Source organism: Lepidochelys olivacea, assembly GCF_965140295.1.
Source record: "Lepidochelys olivacea isolate rLepOli2 genome assembly, chromosome: 10".
NCBI lineage: Eukaryota > Metazoa > Chordata > Testudines > Cheloniidae > Lepidochelys > Lepidochelys olivacea.
In genome coordinates, this window is record NC_140420.1 from 80,787,887 (window position 1) to 80,807,108 (window position 19,222).

Here is a 19,222-nt window from a genome sequence, read left to right on the forward strand (position 1 = left end):
AAGTACTAAAGCTTGCATTTTTGAATCGCATAAAACTAAAGCGAATGGATGAGATTAAAGTTAGTTCCACTGCTTTCATTTCACAAAACGTAATGGGTAATCCAGGAGTTCCACAACATTTTCCTGTAATGTGGTTTGTGTTTTAATAGGGAGATTACATTTGGATGGACTAGCTCCTCTGGAATTTGGGAACATGTTCAACAGCTGCATCCATGGTAAAACAATACTGAGATTATGTTTCTGTACCATTTGCTTTCTAGAGTGCAGTTTGTCCTTTCAGTGAGAAGTGACATTACACACACACTACTTTTGTTCATTACCTCCCTCACTCCCATCTGCTCAGTTATTTCTCTACTGAAGTCAGCCAGAATCATATGACCAGCCAATCCTCCATGGACCAGTAGGTTAAACTAGAAGTAACAACACAGAAATTGATTGAGGGATCTCTGAAAGTTTATCCCTTTACAGTATGTCTTCTCATATTGTATGGGGTAGTAGCAGCTACACCATATTAAAAGCTAATTATTGGTGTCTTGTGGAAGCCCAAGTTTAGTTAGCTAAAATCCTCACCTGAATTTTCTTGATTGCAAAGGTTTGAGGGGGGTTGGAATGTTCACCTTAACCCTTTCCAGCGTTAGGGTTTCTGTTGATCCCCAAACCCGGCCCTTCACAACCGGCCTTGCAACGGTGGCAGCACGGGAGCCAAAGTAACTGACACTTTCCATTTTAATTGCAGCTTCAGGGTTTTTCTTTGGGATGCTTCAAGACACTATTTTTCTGGGCAAAAACCAGCAGCTATTTGACCGTCTACAGCAGTACTGCACAACTGCTTAAGGTCCCAGTTAAGCACGTGCCTAACTTTAACCATATGAGTCGTCCCTCTAAAGTCAAGTGTTTAAGTGCCTTCCTGGGTTAGGGCTTAAGCAGGAGGGAGGTACGCTTGTCCAATTTCAATTGCAAAGGGAATCTTTGGTAGCCAATAGCTTTACCCTAAGCAGTTAAGTAGACTACTAAAGGGCCTGATCAAAAGCTCAGTGGAGCCACTAGAATGCCAGTTTTCCAAGAGCTAAGGAAAGTTCACCTCTTGCAAGCCATGTCCTTATTTAACTACTAACATGAGATTAAAAGTGATTTCCAAACTGTTACAGATGTATTTAAATAGCATTTTAATCAGCCCATTTCCATGTTTACAATGCTAGTTTACACACTAAAGAAAACCCTAAACAAAAGGATACAGCAGCTTTTTTCATTTTGCTTTTCCATTAACACTTGCTTTATTTATTTCTAAAACCTCTACTGTAAGAAATTTTGCAGCCAAAAAACAGAAGAAAAAAAACCACCACACAAGTTCTCAAAAAATACAATTCAATAATCTAAGAATCGCTGAATTTAATTCCATCCTATTTTCTAGCCACAACAGCTAGTTTGACTCATGAATAGATTTTTATTTAAAGTGCTTCAACTGCTGGGATACAAGTTTACAGCACTAAGCTGTTCCAAAGCACTCCCTGACGTGCTGACACGTTGGGGCAAGTGTTAAAACCCGTGGAAACGAATGGCCGTTACAGGGACTAGTGGCAGTGGAAGCGCATACTGTGCTGACAATCCTGGCTAGTTACTGCTGTTTGGGAGTCCTGGCACTTTCCTGCCAATCGTATCAACTTGTGCTGGTCTTTTAAAGACTTCTCACCCCCCTCCGTCCCTACCCCAAATATCCCTCCCAGTTAGCAGGAAGACGGGGTGGTTAGGTTGGATTGGTGTACTCATTCCCTGCATGCCTTGGGTTCTTACCTCTTACTGGTGTCTCTTGCTTCACCTGCCAGCACTTTAAAAAAAAAAAGTCAGTCAAGATCTTAAATTTTAAACTACGGCCAGATGTATCCTGTGAATCTGCTTTACAGAGCATTCAAATGCATGCTGCTCTTTAGGGTATTTAAATGAGTCTTCTCTACTCTTTTGCCACATGCCTCCCCACCACCTGACCAAATATTTAGCAAAGGGTAAAGTCTCTGCCTTCCACGAAGCAAGGAGGCATGAAAGACTATAACTCAACAGAATATAACTCCATGATCTCTTCCTCAAAGCTCTTTCTGCTTGCAGAAGAGGATAGAACAGGATGAGATGGAAAACAACAGAACAAAAGAGCTGTTGCGGAGAGTTGTCTCAAACCCCTTCAGTTTGATTTCCAACACTGTTGACTGGGAGGATGGTTCTGAGGAGAGAGCAGTGCCTCCCAGCACAGTCTTCTGCATATAAGGAATCAGATCCATCCCTGCAGCCTTTCACTTTAGACTCTTGCCTGAGGAGGTCTGAGACTTTCCCATGGCTCCTGCAAAGTCAGTCCCAGGAGAAACACACAAATGACTGGACACAGAGACAGGAAGCAGTGTAAGGTCTCTCCATACAAAGCAACCGCCATTCAAAAAGGTCCACTTTGCTGTGATGGAATCACAGGTGGCAAGCCCTTACAGCTGAGCCTCAACTATGATCAAAGCAGCATTAGTTGCTATTCATAATGGCTTCACAATTTTCAGTTTTGACTTGTGGCTTTGAGTGTTCCTGCCACCCTCCTGTTTCATCTTCATTTGATCCTAACCCAGGATCAAAAGAATAGACCAAGTTCTGTGGATGCGAAAGACCCTATTGTCATAGGGCTTCCAGAAATTCAGCTTTTATGGATGCATTTATGGAGTTTCACTGAAAGTATAGGCTCCATAATCCCTAAAATTTAATGTACACTGCGGCTCAAGTATCAGAAAAGTAAAAGCTCTTTCTCTTTTCAAAGTAAAAACGATTGTCTTGACATGGACTATTTTCATGTGGGTTAGGGAATACCGGGCGTGGCACATGACAAGCCTGAGAGGCATTAGAGAAGCCTGGGCCCTTGTGCTGAATAGTTGCAAGACGGCTGGTTGCATCATCTAAAGTGGTTTTTCTCTTCTAGCATGGAAAGACATGTTTTATGGGCCACTGTTTAAGGTAGGTCCCACCTCCTTTCACTGTATCCCTATCTGCTCTCTGATGAGAGTTAGTTATGTTTGATGAGAAAAGTAGACTAAACTGGTAACTGGCTTTTCCTTTACCTTCTTACCCCCCATCCCCAACCTTCTTCCTTTCAGATTTCTTGTCTTTATGGTGATTATCTCAATGGTGCCTGATATGCTTACACTCTAAATGTATCTCCAGTCAATCTTTGCTTCCTAGTGTCCAGGGAGGAAAAGAGACACTCAGACTGAGCATCTACAATGAGGCAGAGGGGAAGAGGAATACTTTGCCAAGTACGCTCATTGTTAATCTACTATACTTTTTCTAGCACTGAGTACCACTACAAAGCAATACTCCTCCCACTTGCTGGTGCTCTAATACTTTCTAGTCTCCCGATTAAATACAGGTGCCTAAGGCTGTAAGGCATGTCATGTGACAATTTAGTGTTGTTGAGGTGATGGCTTTTACTCAGCATTTAGGATAAAATTCACCAGTACTAGGCCTGTGCCCTTCCCTAGGTCATTTTTAACATTGATGGCAATCAGTGAACAGGACTAATCCTGTGGCCTTACTCTACCATCTCTCAATAGAGTGCAATTCAGCAGTTTTCTTTTCCTGGCTCAAACAAGTCTGGTTCCTTTAAACCAGTAAATTAGTTCTAAAGCTACATAAAAACTTGAGACCAATCCAGGCCTCAAATCTTGAGTTTAGATTCAAGTACTGATTTGACAACCTCATAGAAAAAAAACAGATGGTGAATTTGTTTTTTAAAAAACTCTAAGGAAACAACAAAAATGGTTATTTGGAAAATATAAACTGGTTTGCTACTTATGGTAAAGATGGTACACACTACCTTAAAAATACACAGAAAAAGCCACACACAGAGAGAATACAGGCAGGAGAACAAACACAATCTAATGCAGTTTCAGGTGTTATGGAATGCGTTACTCAATGATAAGCAAGGAGGATCACTTAATTTCTAAGCAAACGAAGTCCAATAGCAGCTTCAGCAAAAAATGAGTTGTTTGTCGGAAACGTCCAGCATTAACTTTTAGGATATTGCATCAGGTCTACTACAAACAGCTACAGAGAACTTAGTTTTCTTCATCTGAGGAGAGGCCTTCAATCTCATCTCTGTCTCCTCCAATTGCCATCCAGAATGCTTTGGCCACCTGTGGGTCAAAGGTAGCAAAACAAGCTCAAGACACTTGAAGTTTGTGCTACATGCTAATAAATGTAAAGTGACCAGGAGTTAAACACGGTAGTGACAGCTATATACAGTACTCCTCGCTGAAATGTTATTTTCTTTCTCTGGCTAAAATCCCAACAAAATGGGTGTGACAATTTAGAGGGCTTTGGAATATCTGCAAGGTAAAATCTGTTTGTGAAATTTGTTAAAGTCTGATCTAATTCCCACTAAAGTCAGAGAGTTTTCCACTGACTTCAATGGAATTGGTTCAAGCCTTCAGTTCTACTGCATGATTTCTGAATTTCCGATAACTGTAACCCGCCCTCAACTTTAAAATTCCAGATTGTTGCCGTTTTCCTGGGAGATCAGCAGCAGGCCCATTCGTAAGCCTGTTGGCCAGATTAGATCATTTGTATTCTGTTTGGAAGATGCTCTATATGTATAAAACTCCAGGAGCAGATCTATTTTTCTATTTATGAAATAAAGTCATGCCTTGCTAAATGTCGTCAAGAGTAGCTGCTATTTAGAAACATGAACACGCAAAGCTGGAGAATTCTGGAGAATTTAAGTTCTTGTTTCAGACCTCACCTTCTCTGCATGCAGTTTTCTCTGTTCATGGGGCAATGTTGCTGCCTTGTCTGTAGGGAAAAGAAGAGTAATGTTAGTTTGTCTCCCTCAAGGGTTAGCAGAGTTACTGAGCATTGAGAGAAACAGAGATGGCCTACTGCAGTGCTCCAAGAGGGATTGGAAAGTTATTTCTGAACTACTGGAATATCATGGGAAAAGAGAGAGAGTGGAGACTTTAGCGAGGACTTCCAAAATTCAACTACGCTAGAAATTCAGTGGTTTTAAGTATTTTGGATTCCACCTCACAACCATTTCTAAACCTCCTTAAACCTTAAGATTAGCATGAAGTTCTATTTTTTTAATCACAATTCTTGTCATGGAATTGTTCATAGAAGATTGTGGAGTAGAAGATCACGAAAGAAGACTAGTGCAGAATGTTTGAGCTACTCCAGTGGGACCTACTTAGATGTTCTTAAAAATAAAGCACTATTTACCTACAATGATGAGTTTAATTGACAAAGGACTACTGCTTTCAAGATCAATACTAGTTAAGATGAAAAGGGAAGTACAACAGATCAAAGTGTTCAACAAGATTTCAACCATTACAAGAATAACTTTCAAGATGTTCACATGGACGCAATGAAGTTCCCAGGTCTGCTAACTGGCTTTTTGACTATTAACTGTTCAGTCACTGATGGTGTGCTCTTCATTTACAGTACCTTTCATTTCCTTCAGCTTTGAAAACAGTCTTTCGAAATTCTCCAGGTCTCCTCCTCCTGTGGTAAGACTGGCTAGCTCTTGAATATCCATATCTAACATGGGATCTGAAATAAGCATATTAACATTGATCTAAGCGGGACTGTTCCTGCTGGATAGCACATTAGTTTGATGATAAATTGCTGGATATTAAACATTATATGGAGTACTAATGAAAGACTCCTGGCTCCCTTTGCAATGTGATGGATAAAAGGTTGGAATTTTCCATTGGTTCATGGCATTAATTACTATGTTACTCGGTTCTGACGTGACACACATTACAAGGTGTTTTAAAATCTGACAAAGTTCAAGAACATGGTTTAAAATGGCTATAAATGTCAAAATGTAACAAGTTTTCTTGCTGGTCTTAACACTATCTGCCTTAGAAATGGCTGGGGATCATTACAAATCGAAGTGCTGACTTAATTTTTGCTTAAACATCAACATCAATCCCCAGAAGACTAGGATTTGGACAATGCCTGTTAAGCACTCAATACCAGGTAGTTTAAAAGTTCTCATATTAGTCCCCTCTAATACATCCCAGCCCAATAAGTTAAATACTGTACGTTGGAAGCTAGGGACTTTTACATTTATACACTCAATGTTGTGAACAGGGAACAATTTAAATCTGGTCTTAACCCCAAAACATATATTTTTAGTTTTGTTTCCATACTGTAAAAGAACTAAGCCTATAATCTCTTTCCATCAGAAGCAGAAGCATCCATGGAACTATATGTTCTCTTCCAGTGATCTGAAGAGTAGGTTGGGGATGAGGCTGGTAGCTACTCTGAGATAAGTGTAGTTTTGCTAGGTCTCACAACTTGATAGTGATAGTCTTGTGATGGTTTGAGATTTACTTAAAGCCCCAGCTCCTGTAGTCATGCAGGAGGATCTCAGCTTTCATTTAAAAAAAAATGCTTCTAGCCCTCATGGTTGTGAAGAAAGACTTGAATGCTCTGAGTTAGCAATATGGCAAGTGGAACCTCTGTCTTAAATTCTGAGGGAATCTGTTCCCGGCAGGGTTGGGCCTTGGTTTCTCAAAAAGAGGCATGATTTTGATGAGAGGGTTACTTAGTTTCTAGGGGCTCTGGCAACCCCAACCCCAATTATGCTATTATCTTTGGGGAGAGGATGGGGATGGCCAGGAACCAGTAGCCTTCTGTAACTATCTAGCATAGGGGTGCATATATGCCTGCATGTGCATGTTGTTCATCATGTCAACTTTTTAATAGGGAATACAAACATATGCTAAAATCTTTGACTGAATGGTAGGAAATGTCAACTACTGACAGCAATGAAGGCTAAGGACATGTAAAAAATGAGGCATAGATTTGTGTACTGTCTCTTTAAAGCAAGATTCTGCCACAAACAAGCTGGGAAAAAAAGGGGAAATTGATTATCTGTAATTCTACTTCTCTGAAGAGTTTTTTTTTTTTTTTTTAACTCCGTTCCTGTTCTTGGTCTTCTGCTTAAAAGTCCCAAGAGCAAGCATCCAGTCAACGTGGTATCTTTAGAGAAGTACTATTATGCAGTTTCTAACTGGAAACTATTCTGATATTGGTTACCCTATGGCCAGAGAACTAAGCCACAAAATCATCCAGTTATAATGAGTAATGGCTCTCTTCCCACACAGTTTTTTGGGAATGTTCCTTTTTTGTACACATCATGGTTTAGTTTCTACCTCACCCTGTAAAACTCATCAGAATTTTGTTTACTAAGCAAAGGAAGAACTTACCTACAATGCTGTCAATCTGCAAGTTGTTTGTGCTAGCTGCATCTCCTCTGTTGTCTAAATGAGATTCTGCTCTGTCCACTGCTGGTGGATGGGGCTGTCAGGGAAATTACCAGTTATTACTATAACCAAGAAGAAACAGCTCTCTCTATTCCAGTTCAAACATTCAGGAAGCCAATAGGAGTTCAGAGAGTCAGATATTTATGAAAGTCTAACGAGTGTTTAGGAGAAGCATTCTTGATAGTCTTAATCATTTTTTTTTAAACAATATCTCAGCTGAGTGAAAGACTTAAAGCTACACATCAAACGTAGTTGCGGTGTAGCAACACCAAGAATTCAGTTGCTTTGTGTTTTCCCTTGAAAGCTTAGCCTTTTCCAGGGATTGTTTCATATGGATCTTGAAATGCAAGTTTTTCAGGATAGAGCACCTATCTTGTGTATCTTTACTCATCCAAAGTGCTGTATAGGACTGTGGATGTACACAATGCTACCATGATACATATTTTTCTGAGCTATGATATTCCTGCAGACAATTTAGGGCTTTTGAAAAATAACCTCTCAAACCGTAGCTCTAATCTGGCACAAACACTACTCCCAGACATAAATGAAAAAACCCCAGCATCTTGACTAGAATTTTGTATAACTTTTTCTTGGCTCCAGCCTGCTGTCTGAGGGAAAGCATTTACACAAATGTCAGAGAGCCTATGACTAACACCCACATTGAAAATTCAACCAAGTTTCACCAGGGAAAGTTACTGAGCGCAAAGGAACTGTGCTGTGCAACAGCTCGCAGCCACAAGCTGACAGCTGTTCCATTACTAAGGGCATTCATCTTACAGGTAATCTTGAGTATGCATCCGATGAAGTGAACTATAGCTCACGAAAGCTTATGCTCAAATAAATTGGTTAGTCTCTAAGGTGCCACAAGTCCTCCTTTTCTTCTTGAGAAAAATGCAGGCTGCAAGTCTTCAGGCTTCATAACATTTACAGAGGGTATTTCCTTTAACATTGTATTTAGAGAGGACATGAAGTGTCCTTTGAGGAAAAAGAAAATGAAGGTGGAAGACAAAGGGTGTAATCACATTGTGTGACAGGGAGGAGGGCAGGGCAGAGAGGAAAAACACTGATTTTAAAAAAAGTGAGAAATAAGAACGTTTACTTTTGTATCTTGGTTCTCTTCTGACCCAATGCTGCAGTTTGCACCTGCTAGCGTACTGAGAAGGCCAAAGCCCTGATTCCTGTCTGAAGAAAAACAGCTATTAGTTTAATAGAAAATGCAACACTATTCCCAAAGAGCAATTCAGCAGATAGGATGAAGTCTGTTACAGGAAATAGCTAAAGCAGTATATAAATCATGACACAAACCTATGCCCGTATAGTTTACAAAAAATGAAGTCCCTAAAAGATGCTGATTTAAAATAAGGTTGGGGCCTAGCACAACTGTCCTCCTGAGCCTGCAAACCCTTGCGCACATGCTTACCTTCGTGCGTGCGAGCAGTCCCACTAGTTGCAGGGCTGAGTCCAAAAACACTGGCATGGCAGCATTATTTCTAAGTGTTAAAATCAGTGACGAGAGTGGGGACAAGGGTCATGGGAGGTGTTAAAAAGTGAGTGTGGGCCTGGATATTGTATGTCCTGGTCTCTAAGTACCAGTTAATGCTTGGATTCCACCAGACCCCCCTGACAGAAACACAGTTCAGTATGATTTTCAGAACACAGCAGGAGAGTACACTAGTGATTAACAAGGGTGGTGGAGTTTGTTTCACATACCACACGCAGCATCAATGGAGGTGAATGTCTGTTATTCCGCAAAGGAAATGCAACAAAAGCCTTTGTTTATATACAGCTCTATCCTCTAAATCTGACATACCTTAATGTCATGAACAATAGTTTTAAATTTATGCAGGATTAACGTACAGGTCCACTGGCCACAGTACAATGTTTACTCAGACTGTATGATGTTCTGGACACTCAATTTTTATGAACACACGGTGTACTTTAACAATATTTTAAAAAATCCTACCAAGCCAGCACCATGAAGCTGAAACTAGTTCATTACCCTCCCATCTCTGACCTCTAGCATGATGGGTTTTAAAACTGCTAAGTATTACTAAGCAGAGACAAATTTAACAAGCAACATTAAATGTTAGGACAAATATTTTTGCAGGGCTGGTACTGACATAAGTATTTATAAATTATTTGCATGCTGAATATAATGGACTCAGAGCACTTAAAGTATTTTATTAGTAACAGAGGGCTTAGTCAACTGAAAAGTTAGAAGAACATAACATTCTGCTTATAATTCAAAATGCAAGATGTCAGAATTTTTTTTTTTTTAAACTTTTAAAAGAAATCTGCCCTACATTAACATTGCACTAATGACTTAACTCTAGGCTCCAGCTTGGATGATATAATTTTTATACACATTCCAATTCAATTTGTAGTTTATACAAGATTTTTTTTTTTTTTTAAACCAAAATCATCAGCTATCTGGAAAACATGTAAAAATCCCTCAAATAATTCCAAATACCTCCTTTCCCCTTTAATAAAATTTGTCATTGTGTGCTTGAGTTTAGTGATTGATTTTTTTTAAAAATCCACTTTAGTCTTTTACCAAGTATTTGTTTAAACTGGCTCTGCTGTATGCAGTTTTATTGATGAAACAGGTTACTTGCCAGAGGCCCCAGGGAAGAAGTGAATCAGTCTAGCTGACTGAATCTCCTTAAAAACCTTGGGCTGCAAGATGCATGAAAGCATCTGAGGTATGCCAACTAAATTAGCATCAGATGAAGTGATAATATATTGGAACCCACAGCCCAACAGAGTAGTTTTTAAAAGTTTCTGTAGGCTGTGCAAAAGCTGTCTTTTGGAGAAGTGGTAAAAACGAAAGATTATTAACCAATTTGAGTCATCTGAAAGTAGGTTGGCCATTATTGTCCAGCCGGTACAAGAGAGAACATCCCTGCCTGTGCAGAGGCATGGATTTTGTGATGTAATAGTGTAGTTCTTGTTGGCTTCTCATTTCTACAATTAGAGCTCATGTTATATAGAGAAATGACACAAGGATTTGCACCCTCTCCTGCAAGCTTGTTTGGAACTTGACATATTGGTTTGAAAGTACTGCCCCATATAGCAATGATTTGTGAGCAGGAAGCTGTGTTTCTCTAAAGCTGTGAGTAGGCAGACACAGACCTTGGAGTTGCAGTTACACCTTTGAGAAGTCTCCCTACAAACTCATTTTATTGGATGTCAAAATTATTTTATCATCTGGGCACAGCTCTGGAACAGGGCAAAGCATTAGACAGTATTCTTTCTATGAACCAGGAGCCAAAAATTAGCTAGCTAACTCCCTCCCTCAGAAATAACTGGCATAATTTATGGTTCTATTAGGTTATCAACAGCAGATTCTTTACAGCTTCACAAATGCCAAAGTTAAAAAGCAAAGTTTGCAACAGCTGTGAACAGCAGGCTGGCTGTGTTCACAGCATCATTTTGAGCACCACACTTGCTTATTTGGCAGCCAAGGTATGTTTACTATATTGGTTTCTATTGAAACATTCTCCCCACCCCCACACACATCTGTTGTAGCCATATCCAGCTGAAGATTGTGTTAACTTTGCACCTTTGACTACCTCACCTGCACTCTGCCCACTAATCCTGCTCTACAACTGCAAAATGAACACACTACACTGCTGAGCAGCTTTTAAACAGCTTTCTCCTCCACTTCAAGATGTGGAATTTGTCCCCAAAATTGTCTGGTCTGAGGTTCAGAATAGGTAATAATTAGTCCTGGATCAGAGTGATAGATTGACAATCCTTATCTTGTGTAAAAGAGTAAAAATGCCTGCTTTGTCCCACTGGAAGTTAAGTCAGCATTTGTTCAAACAATAGGGCTTACATACCTCACTACAGCAGGCAGAGAAGAGGTTAGCTCCCTGCAAAAAGGAGAGAACTAGTTAGCTGGCCCCACCCCAGTGAACCTGCTCAGTCTCCACCTGGGCTCATTGGAACAAGTACTTAAGCAGGAAAGAAGGTCAGCTGGAGGAGTCTTTCAAATGAAAGCAGCAAGTATCCTGTTCCTCTTCCCCCATTGTAAGGAGACAGCAGAGCCAGTCACTTCCTCAGCCTGATCCTGAACATCAAAGAATAGGGAGTGTTTTATTTATATCGAAGAACTTTGTTTGCCCCTCCTAACCCCCGGAGGTGACAGAGCCATCTGACTCCCAAGACCAAACACAGGTAAGGACCTGCTTTACCCCGGCCAGAGGATGGAACTCTGCACAGCCTCTCAGATAAGCCTATTTATTTTCCTTTCGTTTTGCATTTCCCTTCACTGAAGTACACCAAGCTGACAGCGCTGCACCGGTGACACTCAGTTCACAGTTACAAGGCTTTATTCACAAAACAGTTATTTCAGTATAATAATGTGGCTGAATTGTAACCATTCAACCCTATACTGAAGTACCCATTTTGCTCTATCATCTCGCTCTGTTATAGAGAGCTGTACTGCCTTATTTAGGAGATGAGTGTGGAAGAGGCATCAAACATGTTCTTAGGGGAGAGGGAGAAAAGAAGGCTCCAGTAGGCTCTTCCAGTTACAATTTGAACTGCTGGAGAAACGAAAGCATGTATATGTTCCAACAATTAATTTAATATATTCATTCTTTAAAACAAGTTTCTTACAAATGTAAAAAACAGCTGAATCTTCTGATTTTAAAGTAAGGCAACTACTGAATAAAGTAAAGCAACTAAAATAGGTATTTGTGATGTAGCCTTGATGGCCAATCCTAGTTTAGAAGGTATGGTACATTAGAAGAAATCCTTAGTATTATGAAATCATCCTATCATTTCCTGTAAAAATCCTCACACAAAGAAGGATAAGCAGCAAGGCCAAGCAGCCACTGACTGGTGGTGAGGGGTCAGCCAACAGAGAAGCTAAGATTTTATTTCTGCTGCAGCCAGTTTTAAGGATCAGGAGGAAGTTGAAAACAAAGGATTGTTACAGGTTGTACAATGTTTTACTTAGGCACACTGAGCTCAGTTGTGCCCCTTTGAAAGTATGCTCAAGCTGCGAGAGAGTCCAAATGTAGTTCATTTCCTGACATGTTTGTAGTAATGTACAGCAATGCTATGTAGTTATTGCATAGTGGAAACTTTAAATCTGGATTCTAAACAAGTTTGACCTTTACAAAATACACTAGTGATGTGTGGGAACTTCCCCCCAATGTAGAATTCAGCATATGACTGAGTCCTGCTCTTTGGTAATATAACATCTGTCAAATGCAGGATGTAAAACCAGGAAACAAGCTGCCAAATAAGTGTCTTCCACTCTAATGAAATAATTTACACCATCTCGGGATGGCTATTGGTTTTACCGCACTCACAGCTATATAAAAGTTGGAACCTTTTTTGAAATCTCATTCTGACTTAATGCGACAGTCACCAGGTTAATTTAAAACAATCGATTTCCAGTTTAGTACTTAGTCATGTTCTACTGGAAAAAACACTACCATTAGGTAATCGGTTATAGGAACTAGCAAAGACCTTTCAATACTCAGTCACTGTGTGAGGTGGGGGAGGGAGGACGGGGAGAAGGAGCCAAGATAGTAGAGAAATATGTGCCACAGAGGAGGTGACTTGAAAATCCATCTTCCTACATTTTCTCAGATAGTCTATGCACTTGCAAGGGCAACTGAAGGGTCCTTTGTTTGAAAAGATGGTTGTATCTATACTACAAAAATAAAGTATGCTAGGCAAGCACTGCTCCTCCCTTTTAATGAGCCCAAGCCTAAGTAGATATTTCCACAATCTGACAGTCTCTACCTGATGGCCTAGTGCCTGGGAGATGATTTTTCCATGTTTGCTCCTGATCTCAAGTACTTCCATGTAACCAAAGACTCTGAAGCTTCTATTGCTCACAAATGGAGAGCTTTGTATATTTTCACACCCAACTCATCTTATGAAGAGTGACTAGCAGTAGTAGGCTAACTTAGTCTCCACTACAGCCTTCTGGAATACACGGTACAGGATGGAATATGTCTGGACACTGGCTTACCAGTAGCTGAGTCAGTAGAAATATAGGGTATAAATATCTGATTTTAAAAATACCATAGGGTAGTGCTATTTTATGCTTCTACTTTGGGGTGTATTTGGGGAGGGAGGGTAACGTTCAGTTCCACGAAGTGGGACACATGGAATGAATTCCTCAGAAAATCCAATCTCTTCCTTCAATCCTATTTTAGCCACTATTTTAAAGTGTAAGAACAACTGATCTGTGACTCAGTGTGAGGCAATATAAACTTGATAGGCAAGTGCACTGAACTAGAGGTGGCTTCATTACAAGTTTTAGAGTCAGAACAGACGGGAGGCAGGCCACCTCACTGCCAGAGCTTTGGTTGAATGAGCTTTAATTTCATTTGACCCTGATCTATCTATCTTACCAAAGACCGCCAAGGAATGCTTGAATACAACCATTACAACATAACAGTTCTGAGTATAGCGGGAATGCTGTGAGATGGTAAATTTTGAGTCTTTTAAGGCCAGACACCTGGAAAAGATTGCTGAACAGCCAGCCCCCAAAAGCACTCAGAAGGAGCTCTGTTTTTATATACCCTTTTGCAAGTGTGGATCTAGTACTTCCACTTTAAAAACCTGCTGAACTTAAACTCTAGCTGTAAGAACTGAAAACTATTGGCATTAACTTATCCAGAATTCCAGCTTTACACCAGAGAAAAGCCTTGGTTACATACCACTCTTCATTACTACATTAGACCAGACATTGGCGTTCAAGGCTTGTACGATTCGTTTCACCCCTGTGGACTCAGGAAAGTCATCTAAACGAAGAAGACAAAACTCATGTAATTTCTATCAAAGTTATTCTGAACCCTAACATGCACGACAGTAGAAAATTAAACTTGGAAAATGGTCACGTGGTGCATCAACAGTAGAAATGAAACAGAGACCAGCCCACTGTCCCAGACTCCAATTACTAGAGCGTGCAACCCAACCCAAAGGGACCTGACTACCAGTGTCAGGATTGTGTCAGGTCAGAAAACAATCCAACTCTCTCCAGGTCCGGTCAGGGAGGCTCTGATCACTTCCCCCTGCCCATCGGGGTGTTGTGGTGGCAGCTTCAGGCCCACCGCTGCACTGAGTGAGAGGTGCTGTGACTTGTCCAGCAAACTGGCAGAAGTAAAGCATGCAGCAGCTGCTGCTGCGCAGAACCCCTGGGTAGGAAACTGCGGGAGACCCCCTGCATGGTAAGAGGGGCTGTGGGAAGCCCTCACTAGGCTGAGCTCTAAGGAAAAGGTGGCAGTGGTGCTGACAGGTTTGGCGGGAAGGGTCGGGTCTGAAAACAGTCAACCCTCTAAGGATTAGGTTAGGCTTTAGAAGTAGGCCTGAGCAGACCTCTTCTAATCACTGGAAAATTTTCTTACATACTTCACCACTGAATACCTATCAGGTGTGAGTGCTTGTCTTACGCTGCCGAGCAGACTGGTACTGAAAGTGAAGGGATGTAAAAAGTAACCTGCTTAGGGAAAAACATTTGTCCCTTTGTGCCTCTTTGATACCCTATATTTTTGCCAGGTGTTTAAATTTTTTACTTCATCGCCTTGTCTTCCATGGGTCTAAGCAACATTGATTGAGCTCTCTCCGCCTTAAAATGAAGGGTTGGATATGCTGAATATTTAACAAAAATTGCCCTTGCATATTGCTGAGACATTTGAGTTACAGGTACGTGTGCTACGAAGTGCAACACTATGAACTGAAATCACGTCCCCTTATAGTGAAGCAGGTGGCAGGTGTCACTTGTTGTATTGCTATCTGTTCTGCTCTTGATGAAAAAATTGCTAGAATTATGACAAGTCCTGAATATTTAATGTAAAAAGCAATCAACCCCTCATCCCTCCAACAATCTGATCTTTATACACAACAAAGGAGGCAAACCCCATTTTTTTCCCTTTGCAGTTCACTAGTTAAAGAGGGCAGAGATGTTTGGCCAGCTGACCATTTCCAGTTATAAAATGTCCATGCTCTACTATTTAAAAGCTCTAGGACAAACGCTATAAAAAGCCTGATTATATTTTGATTGATTAATTGGAATAGGATTACAGGGAAAGCCTAAAATTACTTCTCTGAAAACTGTAACTTCAGTTGCTCCTTAAATTACTCTAACCTGAGAGCCATTTTTATTATTTCAGTTTGCCTACTGTGTGCATCTGACAGCACTTTGTGTATAGTCAGTTTCACCATTTCCTTGGATTAGTCAGTTTCCTCTGTTTGTGGAGGTCTCTCACAAAGCAAAAGGGGAGAGAGAAACATTTCAGGATAGGAAAATATGACTGCAAAAAAAAAATCATGAACATTTCTGGGATGACTCAGGGGCAGGTCTTGTAAATTAGATTACCTTTAACGCCTTTTAAAAATAGATTTCAAGGTGACAGTGACCCTTAAGTTTAAAATACGAACAAAAAGCCAAAGAGCAGGGTCTCTCAGGAGACAAAGCACAGGAGTGACTGTCATGAGGCTGAATTAATAGTTCAGGCTCTCATTACAAAAAGTAGCTGACTGATATTGTACTCGTAATGAGAGCTCCGAGTCAGCTGTAGCAGCTCCTTTGGTAATTTTTAAACCGCTCTTGGCACCATTTATGTGCTGCATCCATTTTATTATGTTCCTGGGTAAGCATTTCATGTAACAGGTTTACAGGGGAAACAAGTTACTCATTAGAATGTACTTCTTTCAATGTCTGAGTCACAATGATTCAATATGTTAATGTCAGACAGGTACGAGAGCTAGAGTTTATGTATCACCACTCAAAAACTAACATACTGGCTGATTATTAAGATTACTTATTTTATTTGCATCTAAACAAGTGAGTCATACTTTAAAAAGAAAGTACATTTAAAAGAAATTTCCACTGAGAGAAAGCATTGGTAACTTTAAAGTACAATTCTACTCTGAAAAGTGATTAAAAATGATACCATGGGGTTTCATAATTGTCTCCCAGTAACTTCCGTATCAGTTGAGTTCAGTTTATAACTCAAAACAAGCTCTTTTCCCTAACTGCGAGGCCTGCAAACTCAAACTGATCTAAAAGACAAGTTGGGTTCTTTCCTTCTTGTACAGCACCAGTAATGAAGGCGCTGTGAAATATGGAACCTTGTAATTTTCTGCATAGAGATTCTTCAGGTGAAATTAACCTCTCCTTGACAGCTGTGCATTCCCACTGCCTTCAGTGTATTTGAACTGATATAAATATTAGTGAATAACTGATGCTTGGGAATATAGCTGATGGTGCTAGCTCTACTGAAGTAGTAAACGCTTTCCTTTTCTCAACACACATGGGAGATCTGCATCAGGGGGTGCCAGAACTCAACCACAAGAGCGGAACATATTACATTTTTCGTCACAGATGTCAACAACACACAACCGGTTTTGCTTCATGGGTTTTAATTTTGAACATACAAGTGATTCTGAAACTGGTTTGTTTCCTGCAAGACTCTGTGTGTGTGCGTGCACACCCCCCCCACCCCCCAAACAAAAAATTAAAAAAGTTTATTCAAAAGGTAAATTTTGTAGCCTGAAGACAAGAGATCATTAAACAACGCTTGTATTTTATGTTTGGTGCTTTTAAAAGTCCTCAAAGCTCTAAAAATACTTTTTCTCTCCCCCCTTGACTCTCTCTACCAGTTTTTTTGTTTCAAATGGATCTGGAAATTGAGTATAAATGTTATTTTATACATGACCATCAAGTATATAATCACAGCACTAGAATTAGTTAACAGCTGCTACAGAGCCAGAAGAGCGAGCACAAAACAGTTTTGATGTAGGTGCTACATCAACAGCAGTGTATTTTGGAGGAAATAACCCTGGAGGAAACAACCAACCCTCCTAGCCCTGACAGGAAAAGCACCACTCTAACTTGCAGTATTCCACAGACACCCCGGTAGTACAGAATCAAATTAAAAGCCCCTTTCAACTGCTCCATAATCAGCGTTGTAATTTTATTCGTTCTAAAAACAGGTTGTAACCCTACCGTCTTCATCAGGCAGCTCCTCTGGGCTCAGTTCCACCAGTTCAAAACTGTGTTTGATGCACCACTCTTGAGCTTTTTGTCGGTTCACACCTAAGGTTATGAAACAAACTGCTTTCTAAATGTCTAATTTTTTAAACTCTGCAATACCAAATGTGCAGAATTTTTTATACCCCCCAAATCTGTCCCCTCGCTTTGGATCCTTTCATAACAAAGGAAGTACAGAAATAGTCGGGTTCTGTCCATTACTAACATCACAAATAAGGATTCTACAGGCTTTCGAATTAAACTGCACCATATCTCGAATCGCTCTGTTTCCCTCTTCAAAAATCATGTATAAATTCTTGCTTTTTTGCAATTAGAGCCAAGACTGACATGTAAATGAAAATTATGGCATAACAGGGATTACTTCTACTAAGGGCTTGATCCTGAGCTAAATTAATTTGCTTTGCACAATACATGCCAACACAGGAACCAAGCTTACTTATATACAATAAAATGGATTTACACAAGAAAATCACCCAAAAAGGCTGACACTTCTGTCTTCACACTGCAGTCAGTACCCAGGATCCTACTGATATGCCCCAACTCTGACTCGTATGGACCACCTGTACAGGCAAGTGTATTTCAGCCCATTCAGTAACTTGACCTCCCAGTGAATATTGGCAGTGGTGTTGAGAGATATCAAATGTGGGGGTGACTTTTCAGTGTGTACACCTGTCCACTAGGAACTGGCCAGCCCAAGTGTGTCATGGAGACAAATAAGCAGCCATCAGATGGTACGTTTGTCACTGCCAACCTGGTTGGATTTAAATTGCAATTAAAGTAAAAGGCTCCATCCAATTACCAGCCATTTGAGTAACTCAGCTCCTCCCTATCAAATCTAAAGCTCTTATCCATATACCATAAGATATAGCTGTAGTACGTTTGCCAAGAAAACAAACAGCATGCAAGATCACTTTTTCAAGCCAAACTTTAGCATCTTACCATTTTCAGATACTCTGTCACACACCAAGATCATAACCTCTGGTAACCATTCTTCTGTTAGGGGAAGCCAAGTAGAAACACTTTCAAGACCAGATTTCTGGAGGAAACAAGGTTCTTGTATGAATACCTCAAAGCACTTTGCAACTTTAAAATGAATCTTTAAAACCCTGTTAATGTAATGCTTAAAGCCGCATGGTTAAAAGACAGTCACAAAATGAGAGGATTAAGGTTCCAACAGCAATGCCAGCTCATCTGTGTTGTACAGTTGGTATATTTTAGGATAGGTTCACAATACTAATATTAAACTATGCATTTTTAACCAGAGAAAACAGGAATAGCAAATATACTGTGTCCTCTGTGGCGGAGTTCATCTCACTTGTTTGGAACTTAAATATCAAAATATGCAAATTAACTGAATTCCTAGCTCAGATTACATAAATTAAAAATCCTTTGTAATAATTTAACATTTAAGCAGTTTCAATGAGGCTTAAAGTTCATGCATCACTGAAGCTAATGAATTATCTTTGCTGCTGCTGCAAACTGTTTATCTGGAGACAGTCTTACAGTGCCAGGTGAAAGGTGTCCCTCAAATAGGAGGGAGCTTGAAATAGATTTGTGCCCTTTCTTGTTCATGGTGTGAAAGATTCTCCACCCCAAACAGACATTTTCTATTTGTTTTTTGTTTTGCCTTAGAAATATTAGGAATCCCATTGGCCTGTTCTGATTTTACTGGAAGACTGTTTGGATGACTCCAGCCATGTTGGGGCTCTCTTATTTTAATTAAAGGGGTGATGGTGAATCCTTACAAAGATCCGCCCTGATCCCAGGCTTTGCACAACCAGCATCAAACAGCTCTAAAATCAGCATAACTAGTCTGAGGAGAATGGCCCCAGTGTAGCAGGAATATCTGATGCATACAGGTGGAGTACCAGTTCTTATGCTACCTCTCGTCCTGGGACTGGTGTAAGGG

General features: G+C 40.2%; 1 protein-coding gene across 1 annotated transcript in view; it reads right to left on the bottom strand.

Moving 5' to 3' along the window:
• Positions 1-1,149: 1,149 nt before the first annotated feature.
• AAGAB (alpha and gamma adaptin binding protein) overlaps positions 1,150-19,222 on the bottom strand; it is a 29,514-nt gene continuing 11,441 nt past the window's right edge. Inside the window, exons 3-10 of the mRNA XM_084642521.1 lie at positions 18,253-18,349; positions 17,269-17,358; positions 13,979-14,062; positions 8,389-8,471; positions 7,233-7,326; positions 5,461-5,565; positions 4,763-4,812; positions 1,150-4,157 (exon numbers count right to left, since the gene is read on the bottom strand). Of these exons, the coding sequence (XP_084498647.1) occupies positions 4,080-4,157; positions 4,763-4,812; positions 5,461-5,565; positions 7,233-7,326; positions 8,389-8,471; positions 13,979-14,062; positions 17,269-17,358; positions 18,253-18,349 (681 nt within the window). The 3' untranslated portion in view covers positions 1,150-4,079. The remainder of the gene's footprint in view (positions 4,158-4,762; positions 4,813-5,460; positions 5,566-7,232; positions 7,327-8,388; positions 8,472-13,978; positions 14,063-17,268; positions 17,359-18,252; positions 18,350-19,222) is intronic.